At 39.8% G+C, this 11548-nt stretch overlaps 2 protein-coding genes across 2 annotated transcripts in view; both read right to left on the bottom strand.

Annotated features, from left to right (window-relative positions):
* Positions 1–1441: 1441 nt before the first annotated feature.
* On the bottom strand, positions 1442–3804 carry ly6pge (lymphocyte antigen 6 family member pge). The gene is made up of 3 exons (XM_034100185.1): positions 3744–3804; positions 2093–2209; positions 1442–1635 (listed from the first exon to the last, which is right to left on the bottom strand). The coding sequence occupies exons 1-3, from the start codon at positions 3802–3804 to the stop codon at positions 1442–1444; spliced, it is 372 nt and encodes a 123-aa protein (XP_033956076.1).
* Positions 3805–5204: 1400 nt separating this feature from the next.
* Positions 5205–11548, bottom strand: part of tacc2 (transforming, acidic coiled-coil containing protein 2) — a 50453-nt gene continuing 44109 nt past the window's right edge. The window contains exons 17-23 of the mRNA XM_034101020.2: positions 9712–9852; positions 9538–9614; positions 8046–8089; positions 6653–6813; positions 6435–6541; positions 5923–6043; positions 5205–5817 (exon numbers count right to left, since the gene is read on the bottom strand). Coding sequence (XP_033956911.1) covers positions 5752–5817; positions 5923–6043; positions 6435–6541; positions 6653–6813; positions 8046–8089; positions 9538–9614; positions 9712–9852 — 717 coding nt within the window. The 3' untranslated portion in view covers positions 5205–5751. The remainder of the gene's footprint in view (positions 5818–5922; positions 6044–6434; positions 6542–6652; positions 6814–8045; positions 8090–9537; positions 9615–9711; positions 9853–11548) is intronic.

The following is an 11548-nucleotide window of genomic DNA, read 5'->3' as shown; positions in this document are numbered from 1 at the left end:
GTAACATTTTGAATGCCGGACTTTTACTTGTAAAAGAGTATTCCTACCCTCTGGTACTTCAACTTTTACCCAAGTACAAGATACGAGTACTTCTTCCACCTCCGCACAAGAATAACAGCCCACTGCAGCTTCTACTGAAGGAAAAAGTAAAAAGCTGTAAAATATTTAAATGATTTGTTTTATATGTCAGTGTTGTTTTTAGGGCTGAAATGATGACATACTGTACAGACTGAAGTGTACACGCAGTAACAAAAATACATGCACAGTATCTTAATGTTCTTTATATTGAATGATTTTTGAAGTTGGAACATTTCCTAATGTTAGTTCTCTAGAAATAATTGCAAAATAAAAATACACAATAAACAGTATTCTTCATAAAATGGACATAATTCTTTTTGTATTTAATATTCTGCACAATATATACAATAGCTGCTATTTAGATTATAGGCCATCTTCCAGTGAGAAGTCACAGATACTGTTTATGCTCAGTAATTCTTTAAGTATCTTCAAACGTAGTGGATTAACCACAATGGTGTAACACACCTTGCCTGTGGGTGTGTAAGGCTTACGTTGATTTGCTGTGTGTGAGAAGTGTTTTCTCACCACCCTCAACATATCTCGCACAGCACAGCATGCTCGTCAGATAGAAGGCTAATGATGTAACAACATACCAGATGATTGAACTCTTAAGGGCCATGTTTAGATACTGGAACATCTGCTTCTGAGATATTCAGGCGTAAATGCATGTTGTGTAAAATCCTTTCACAGTAATTTCACACATTGTGTACAGAGCATTTAACCAGGTTGAGCTAACTGATGAACAGCATCTCTTCCTTTATCAATATAGAAAGCTAATAATAAATTATCTATGCGTATAACAGCCCTTCCCTTAGAATCCTTAGATAATGGCTTAGTAAAATCCATTGAAAGGTAAATCTACTTCAGTACTGCTTGGAGTCAATCCAACATGGTATATATAATCCATGCAGTCACACTTAGCACCTCAAGCTTATATATATAGTAACCGCTTGATGTATAGGCTTTTATTTGGATACATGAGGTATATCAAAGAAGAGTGGAATGGTAGTTAAGCATGACGCATACAATTAGGCAGGGTTATTTGGCATTTTTGGATCTTTCGACTCCACTTCGAGCGATAGAACTATTAACAAAGCACTTATATACTAATAAAGGGCTGGCTCATCTAAAGCCAGTTGAGTAGCACTTGCAATGTTTTTGCTCTATGAAGCTTGATGTACTTATATGATTCTGTTTTCTTCAAGTTTGTATTTTGTTGGTCGAACGCACTTATTGTAAGTCGCTTTGGATAAAAGCGTCAGCTAAATGCAATGTAATGTAATGTAATGTAAATAAGAACAACACCAGTTGGCATATGTCTTACAGGTGGATATTGTTGGCATGGTGAAGTTGAGCAGTAGGTCTAGTGCAAAACGCAGTGGAACAACAGAGGCAGAATCAGCAGCAGATAGTTGAGTCCTGGCAGCCTGTAGGCAAAACTGGTCACATTGCAGTCATCCGCGTAGCAGCAGTGAACTCTGACACCTGGCGCTCTGTAGCCCTGGCTGTTGGCCTGAGTACAGAAAGACTTGTAGGAGCATGACTTCATCACCCCACCTGACAAGGCAGAAATACAATTCAGTTACACTGGTCAAGCAGCTGATATACATGAACAAACCCCTTTCCTTCTTTATTTTGTTATTTGTCTGTGTGTGTCCAGTATACATTAATGTAGGGAAACGAGTATCTAATATCTGTCATTTAAGGACATCTCCTATTGCCCCTTTCTTATGATTAAAACATTTAAAAACAGAATTGAGTTTGTGAAAGAAAATTGTTTTATTGCCTTGCACACATGGAGTCCTAATTAAGGATACCGATCGGGTAGGTGCAGCAAAGCTCTTAATTTCCTTAAACGCCTTGGACCACCTGCTGGGATGTGCCTTCAGACAGCAGCCTGTCCTCACTTAAACACACAAACTCACCTATACAAAAACAGCTTTTTGTATCTCTAATATGGGTGGGAAAAAGAGCTTGTAAAAGAAAGGTTACTATCTGTCACTGTTGGACTCACTTTCATGGCCCACCACCACAGCGCAGGCATCAGAGTAGCTGGGACACGTTTTGGAGCCTTGCCGGTTGCAGTCGTCGTTATTGGAGCCCATACAGCTATAACATTGCAGAGCCTCACCTGAAGGAAGCAGAAAATAAATACTGTTACAGCACACACTCAAGCAGGACAATGAAAACTTCATGGCGTGTTGAAAGAAAATAGTTAAGTGATCTCTAAAGCATAGTTTATCTTGGTCTGGGTTGATAGCATTAAACATGCTAACTCATCAGACAGCAATTTAATTTCCAAAAGAGTAATTTCACTGAGTTACATTGTGGCAAACTCAAACTAAATCATTTCCATTAATCATGAATTGCAGTCTTTTCATGAAGATCATTCAATGCTTACCAGGGACTTAACTGAATGTGTTTTACCCTTTATCAACACAGCAGGAACAGTGTGTTAGATGAGTGTGCAAACAGACACCTCACATCGCAGTGACTCGGATGCATGACTTTGTCCCACATTGAGATAGAAGTGAGGAGAGAGCCCCAATGAGTCACTTCCTTCATACAAGTCTTTATTAAATCAAGCAAAGAATGAAACAAGTGCACTCAGATTTAAAAATAAATCTTTCTAACCTTTAGCTAAAGCTTCAGAGGCCCACTTTAAAACTCTAAAATGTATGTTTAAAGCTCTAGAGTGAACTGACCTTTAAAATATCACTATAAAGCTTTCTTTTGAAAACCTACATCCTTATTCTAAATTCTTAAATGTCCCTTCAGAAACAACCTTTCATGTTTCTTCCTAAGAGGACCAAATCGAGCTGGACCCTAAACATATTTTGTCTTGGCCATCAGAATCACATCCTTTATCACTGAAACTGTGTTTTATCAGCCAGTTATAATGTCTAGGAGGACAGGAAGTCGTTCAGCCCCACACGTGTTATGTCTCTTCATGTAGGCTTTAGACCAGAAAGGTGAAATCTTCTCTTAAAATCAGCAAATCAACCTCATGAGACTAATAATTAAAGTATTCATTTGTGAAGCCCTTCAACTGATAAAAGCACAATTGTATTATATGGATTTGAGACACTTGTTTCATTGCTTTGCTTCGTGTGTGCCTGTTGACATGACAAATAAACCCCCCCGCTGTTCATAGTTGACCCCAATCTATCCCCGTAGCACAGCCACTCTACACACAAGCATTAGTCTTCAGGCCTATTAAAAGATTAACTGTTAGGATTGCATGCTAGTTACAGAGGAAGATTACAAACTGAAGGAAGGAAAAACTAATTAACTAACTAAGTAATTATAACAGCAATTTAGCAAAGTTGACAGGATTAAAAGTGTCATTAGAAGGTCTAAGTGCTTTAACACATACAAGGCATTTTCTGAAAAACTGAAATGTTGTTATTCAACATTTCCTGACATGTCTGAGAATAACTTGGTAAGTTATTTTCCTGTCTCGCAGAAAACACTGAAATACAGAAAAACAACAAATGGAAACTGTTCTTGGAAATTCAAGAGTGGCAAGGGAGAAGGATACCTGGAGGGAGATACCTCCAGGTTCTGCAGTCAAACTGACTGATAGACAAAAAAATAGAGGGGAGATCTAAAGGGGAACAGGACTGGGTATATATCAAAAACTATAAAAAACCTAAAATCCTTACTGTAGGTTGCTAGCAGGACCAGAGGAAGCAGAAGCAGTGGACAAAAGTGGACAGCTCTCATGGCGTTGGCGGTCCTCGTGGTTCTGATCTCACAATGCAAAGCAGATTGTTTGTTCCTAATGACCCCAGAGCTAAATCTGAGCTATCAGATGAGCTAATATCCCCTCCTGCACTGACTGAGATTATCAGACTCTCCGCTGGGACCCACAGCTCTGTGGTCAATCGTTGCTTCTTCCTTCATCCTGTACCTCTCACCTCACTGCTGTTCTCTAGCCACACCTCCTGAGTGAAGATCAGCCCTTTCTTGTCCCTGTCTCACCTGCTCCAGTCCCTGCTGCACGACCTAACTGATCTGTGAACTTTGACTTGGCCCTACAGGTGGCCATTTAGTTTCCCAGGTTCATTTGCCATTGGTTGCCCTGAGAGGTACGTCTGCTTGTGTGAGATTTTTTCAACAACTGCTTATGTAGATTCCATAATTCTATAGAGATGGTTAAGATATTTGATATTACAGTTCCAATTGCAGTGAATCAATTCAGGTTAGACATCTGTGTCAAAAATATTGCTATAATAAAAGTGTTTTACTTACGTTACTTTATTGAACAATGCATAATCCTTGTCAAATGAAGTCAATTACTTGTCAAAATATGTTCTTAATATTTTTTTTGACTGAATGCTTACATATTTATTATTTATATTTTATTATTTTCACTTAAGTGTGATTATGAAGTCGTTGATTTTCTGGCTTGCTCTGTGGGTTTTTTCATTCAACTACTGCAACTTTGAGAGAAAGATGCTTAATTTCCACCTCCGCCAATTAGGTTGTAACTTTGTTTTGGTTTGTTTTTTGTTTAGCTGTTGGACAGAAGGTTTCCAGAAGATATATTGGATCCTATTTCATGAAACTTGTTGAAAGGGTCTAGTAATCAGAATCATGGGGAATCATTCACCCATTAGTTTCAGGTATCTTTTTCAACCTCATTTAACTCAATCATAGCAACTTTGGAAGAAAACTAGAATGATAGTAATTCTATATTAATTTTCCTCATAAACACCAATATGTGGATAAATAGGTGTATTGTACCAAATCAGAATTTCTTCATTTGTCATGCCAGGTCAACAACATTTAATAGAAAACATGTCATCAGTGGACCCAAGGTGCTGTATTGCCATCTTTTATTGCACTTTGTAAGCAGATGCTGTACAGCAACTGTGCAGAAGTTACTCCTCAGTGTGACAAAATGACCGTAGCAGAACTAGGACATATCCATAAAAAAATTAAATGACTCCTGCTCACAACTTAATAAGGTCACGATTAGTTTGCTTTATATCAAAATAAAATCCCAAAAAATAGTCAAGGAAGCTATTACAAGTATGACAAATATCTACAAGGTGACATGAGGAGAGTGGGCCGAGGATGACAGAATAACTATCAAAAATGCAGAAGAATCTTTTTTTATATTTGGAATTTCCTACAATATATACAAACATAACAATACTGGTTCTCTCCCACATGCAGTAAGCTATTGGGATAGTTTGTGTTCTCTTGGTGGTGTATCTAAATCTGTTTTTCAAAGTATATCTTTCTCTCTTATCAAGAGGAGACAACAACAGGAATGGGTAAACAGTCTTCTCCCTCAGTGGCTGTCATGGCAACATCATTATAGTTAATTTAAATCACAAACAATGATCTTGCTTTCTCATTATCATACACGCACAGACACGCACAGACACGCTCATAAGTGATATGTTACATATTCTTGAAACCAGACCCCTGATACAGAACGATACACCGACACATCAAAATGTACAGAGTGAAAAGGAGAACGCCATTCCTGTGGATCGTGGATACACAACATCAGTAGGAACTGAACCTTTTTGGCCGTTTTAGCCTTAATGTCCATCAGTCCTTGGTAAGAGTTGTAAAAACAACGGATCAGCTTCATTTTCCAAGTCGTTTATTTCCCACAACTGGTCTTCTTCTCTGTGGGATTTGGCCATGTGGTCGCTAACTCCTCCCCATCTTGGAGATCAGCTCGTCGCAGATCTTTGTTAACTCCTCGATCTCTTTGTTCTGTAAAACAATTGTCAAAATAACATTAACATACTTGTTTTAATGAATATTTTCCCATGGTTTTATCATCCCTTCAAGCCCCAGGATTGAGAAGTTCTGACTGACCTTTTGCTCCAAGGTGCGCTCCAGGGAGTCCACCTTCATCTGCTCCTTCCTCAGACTGGCCTGGTGGGCAGCCTGCTCCTGCATGGCCTTGGCACGTACATGAGCTATGTCAGAATTCGCCCTGGAACCACACAAGTATTACAAGGAGAGTGAATAAAATGCGAGAGAAATAACTCACACTAAAGGTTGTGGAAGTAGACTTGAAAGTAGGGAAAGGTGTCACATTGTCAAATCTTCAAGAACGACATTAATTATTCAGTTCACTATGAGAAAGCTTCAGGTCTTATGAGACTGCAACCTCGTGTTTGTAAAGCCAATGCAGAATAAATCTTTCAAAATGGAAATGGCTTATATATATATTCTATAGCAACAGCTAATTAAATTGGCATATATATCCAAACATATTACTTCTTGTCACTGATTAAGTGTATGTATTTAGTGAGTTGTGATGCTTTCTCTTTGGGGGAAACAACATGGTCATGGTGGATTCAACTGTAGATATTAGGACTCACCTGTCTAGTTTCTCCTCTGCATGAATCTTCAGGGCTTGATAGCGCTGCTCCTCCTTGCGGACCCTGCACAGATACTCCTGAGCACATTTCTTGAGAACCTCCTCATTCTGAAAAGAGTGACAACATTTTTTAAATACTGACCAAATGTACCGTTAATCTAAATGTCTTACAAAGCCAGATCCTAATAATTCTCTTTAGTTGTGAATCATTTGTGTCACCTTGCGGAAGCCCTCCAGTACATCTTTCATTTTCTCGTAACGTCTGAAGAGGTCGGCAAGAGACTTTTCCACAGAGTTGAGGTCGGACAAGGCCTGGTCCTTCTCCATGATCAACTGCTGGATGGTGTGGTGGGACAGAGACTTCTCTTTCTGGTCATCCTCTGACAGACACACACAAACATACTGTAGATCAGATCATCTGTCTGAGGAGCCAGCTGTACTGGTCACATATACATTACATGTTACTTGTTATACCCACAAATACTTACAAACAGACACTTTGTTTTTGACAGAATATCAAAATGAATGTGTGGGTTAGTATGATTTAATAGCATATAATACTACACTATATGTGGCATGCAAACAAAAACAGTTAACAATGGGAAAAACAAAGAGACCTGTAAACAATATTATCAGAGCTAGCAGCTTGACCCTTGCAGCTCGTTTCTATACCCTTAAATATTAAATGATGAACCTTACAAAATATTTCAGCCACCTACCCAGCTTTCCCTTTCATTTCCTGTCGCAAGCGTGAGAAGAATGACTTTTGCAGCCATATAATATAAAAAACAAAGTAATGATGTACTTAATATCAACCACTGAGGGAATGGATGAAGTAAATACCATATGATTATTCCTAAAGTAAAATAAAAACAGTGTCTCAACATACAGGATGAAATGCAACAAAAATGGACAAACAAATGTCACTGGACGAGATGAAGAAAGTGAGCACATCTGCTCCCTTTTCTGACGGACGGGTGGCGAGATGTGAGCTGACACAAACAAGTGAAGGACCATTCCGCATTACTCACCTGGCATGCCTGTCAGGGTTATCAAATAGAAAGGGAAGCAAAGATGAGAGCAGAACAGAAAAAAGGGACTGTGTTAAGTCAAGCTGGGAGGGCAAGACACGTGAGAGAGCCGAGTGTTAGACAAGAGCGGCGACAGATTGAGGCTTTTGTGAAAAGTGCTTTAATGATAGAAGAAAATTAAATTAGACAGCAGCGGAAATTAAATCTTCAGGTGGCGAAGAAGATGTAGGTGAGAGCAGGAATAATGTGGAAAGTGAACCTGCTGCGAGATTTAATGAGTCCAATAAAGTTGGACATGTGTGGGCAAAAGGTGAATACCTCCCACTCTAATGACATCAGGGTGCACTTCATATCAATCTAACATAAAAGCAAACACATAGCTTGTGTCAGATTATAAAAAATACATCTCTCTGGAATAATTTGCAATGTAGTGTAGAGCACACATTTTGTATATTGCAAAAAAAAAAACAAAGGCAGCAAAAAGTAGGGGCAGAGTTTGGAGAGACAAAGGGTTCAATATCCTGAAACCAATCCTCTGGTTTTGTAAGCAACCCAAAATCTGTATAGAAAATTGAACTCACCTATCATCTGTGCAATCGTCCTTTCATACTCAGCAACAATCCTCCTATGGATGAAAAAACGTCAGATCATCAATATATTGATGGGGTTGAATCTGTATCTCATATTTTCTCAGGGTATAGATGTTGTTAAATGTCAGTCTGTCGGCCGGTCCGAGCAAGAAAAACCACATGATCGAACCTGGTTGTGATATTGCCTTAATATGCTGGGCATTTTTTATATGGAAAAGACAAAGTGGCATTTATGCTGTAGAATATGACACCATCTGCGTTCAGATTGATTCCCTCTAAACTGCTCTTTAGAATGCAATTTGGTCTGCTAGACATTTTTTAACTCCCTTTCACAATAAAAGCCCGAGACATATACACTGCATCATTGCCTATCAGAGAGCATTTCAGGGAGAGGAGGAGGGGGTAGATTCGTTTTTTTGAGTAATAAACTGCTTTTTAATGTCTACTACAATCCTACTTATAACAACTAATGGGTGTTTTACAGTTCTTTCTTGCTTTGTTTCAGCAAATCAACAACTACAGTGTGCCCTGTTTTTACGGCACCAACAATAACATCATATGGTAATGCTAGTGAGGAAAAGTAAAAAAGTTATCTGTTCCCACTTTAAGTAAAACATGTGCTATTTAGAGATATATTCTTAGAATTTAGGAAAGCAACAAACAAACAAAACTGTCATCCAGGCTACAACTTTAGATCATCTGATTATCTAAAACTATCAGTAGCTCTGTATCTTTTATTTATCTGCACTGTGTATACAGTTTTCATCTAAGCATTGCAGATGTAGGCTCCCCCACACTTCAAGCCCAGTAGCAGCATGGCCCAATGGGAAGTCATGTTTTGGGAAAAGCAGGTTGATAAAGGGTAAGAGGATTGATTAGCCACGCCTCCCCCTTAGCATCTTAGCCCATCCTTATCCCCAACCTAATCAGTCAAATGAAGTAAGCTCAACACTAACTGAGCAATAGCCAGCTGGACCCACACCCACCACCTGCTGGCAGGGAACAAGGTCTTAGTATGGTATTTCCTTGAACCCACATTGTCAGACATACTGTAGATTAATCCTCTCTGGACATTAATATGAGTTAGTTCGTTGATCCAAGTTTTAAGATGTTCTCAGACTGTTGGTGGTGTATAATCCAAAGGGACACCAAAAGCCACTAACACATCTTGTCATGAAAAGTTGCCAAATATCATATACAAACATCATTGGTTCCTCTTTTCTCCACCATTAACTCTCGTGCTAATAGCAGGACTCAGATGGCTCTCCACTCTGCAGTTAACCATGGCTGTGTTTTACACTTAAAGCGAGATAAACCAATTGACAAGGTTAAATAGTGATGGGTGGAGTCTATGTAGAAGACACTAAGCATGGTGATGCGGTACCAGCATAAACACGGGGAGGTGTTAAATCTACGTTGTGTAGTGTATGTGTGGGACCTCACTGTGGTGTAAAGGATGACAACCCAACATACTACTTCTTACCTCATCTCCATCACTTCCTGTCGGCTGTCTTCATACTTTCTCTGCCATTCCAGCACTTCTTTCTCCTTTGTCACAATCTGAGGTAGTAACACAAGTGTCAAGTAAAGTGTGTGAAGTAGAATCAAAATATATATACAGTGTTACTCATAGGACAAAAATAAAAAATGTTGGCACCTCTTCCCGTGCAATTCCCAGCGAGTGGTCCAGTTCTTTGGGGAGGTGGGGACTCTCCCCCTCGATGTAGTTGGTGCTGGTCCTGGTGTACAGCGAGTCCTTGGACACACCGCTATCTACCGCAGAGGAGATGTCTCTGTGCTGCTTCCAGGAAGCAAAGGAGATGCGGGAGAGGAAAGGAAACATAACCAGTTATGAACCAGACTAAGCTACAGATGGTACTCCCTTGGGACCACTCGCATTCCTGAACAATATCTTCGAGGTAGCATCAAACTACAACAAAATGTACCACACAGCAAAAACAATATGTAAATGAGGGAGACTAGTGATGTTCCTGAAGACTTGGTGAGCTGCCACATGATTGGATGAAACAGTCTTCATTTCTACAGTATTAGCTAAGTGATTTGGCTGATGATGCCCCCAGCTGAGCAGTCATGATCACCTGCTCATCGCAGAAGCTTGAATGTGATTGGGTCCAGGCAAGGCACACAGGAAGGAGGGCAGCATTTGATACAGCAAGGACTGCATCATATACAGCAGAGGGAGGGAGGATAGGGCAAGGGGACTGGGCAGCATGGGTAATAGATGTTATTCTCCCGTTAAAACATATTACAACATTGTGGTCTTACCTGTTGTGGCTGAAATCAAAGTGTAACCTGTAAGAGCATTTAGCCAACTATTTAAAAAATGCAAAGACTATTATGTGAAGGGAACAAGAAATTCCAGAGGATTGATCTTCAGAAAGACTTTGGATAAAATGTTGAGGTGTACTGAGAGACAATTACAAACGAAATCTTATGCATCTGTTTGTGTAACCATTGCAACCTAATGACAACAATTCACCAACACTTTTGGTCCCCTAAAAACTGTAAATTTATTCTGAGAGTCTGGTTTTTGGAGGATCTGATAAAATTATGGGGGCTTACAAGGAGATCCACTAATATGCAGAAAATAGAAGTAGAAGTGTTTGGCTTGCCTGGATCAGTAACTTTTTATCCACTTTTGGGCACCATGTGTAATTGGACTTCAGTGTTGTATAGGCAAAAAACGTAAACTTTCAACTTGAAAAAAAAAGTAGTTGATGTGAACAAAAAAGGATAGGCTAGCTATATAGACGAGTCAAACACAAAAACAACCCAGCAGCAAATGTATTTATTCAAGACTAAAAGAGATACTAAAAACTATAGGTTACTTACGTAACCCCAGTTTTCAGAGTAACATGAAGTGAGATGTCTCACTATGGGATGCGCCTCATCGCGTATACAAACAGAAGCTTCAATCTCATTACACCAATCCTGATTGGCTGGTGATCTTGACGTCAACGTCAGGGAATCCACCCCCTTTAAGTAGCTTGCGCTACGACGCAGCGTCATTCAAAATAAGCACCTCTTCTCGCTTCACCATAGCAAGAAGGGCCGTCTGGTGAGACGTCTCACTTCATGTTACTCTGAGCCCTGGGGTTACGTAAGTAACCTATAGTTCTCATTCATAACACTCCATTCAATGTCTCACTATGGGAAATTGAAACTCCCGTATTGCAAGACATGCTTATCTCGAAAATCACCAAAACAACCAGAACGTAACAGGTAGAACCCTGTCTCAACAAGGTGCCCAGCATGTATGTAGCCTATAATAAGACCGTCAACAGCCTTATGGCAACCTAACCCCCTTGACAAATCTCGAGATTTCCCGGGAAATGTAAGTTTCGGGGTGGGCCCGCCCTGGTAAATCAAATGCCCGCCCAGAGACGTATGTCTGCCGGCGGGTCTGCTCGTCTCCCTTTCTTTTTGACTCGCACCTCAGCTGCATTGAAGCTAGAGCGGATCCAAATATGCCC

Source organism: Pseudochaenichthys georgianus, chromosome 15 (assembly GCF_902827115.2).
Source record: "Pseudochaenichthys georgianus chromosome 15, fPseGeo1.2, whole genome shotgun sequence".
Taxonomy (NCBI): domain Eukaryota; kingdom Metazoa; phylum Chordata; class Actinopteri; order Perciformes; family Channichthyidae; genus Pseudochaenichthys; species Pseudochaenichthys georgianus.
Note: the sequence above shows the minus strand (reverse complement) of the source record. Positions and strands in the feature narration are given on the sequence as shown.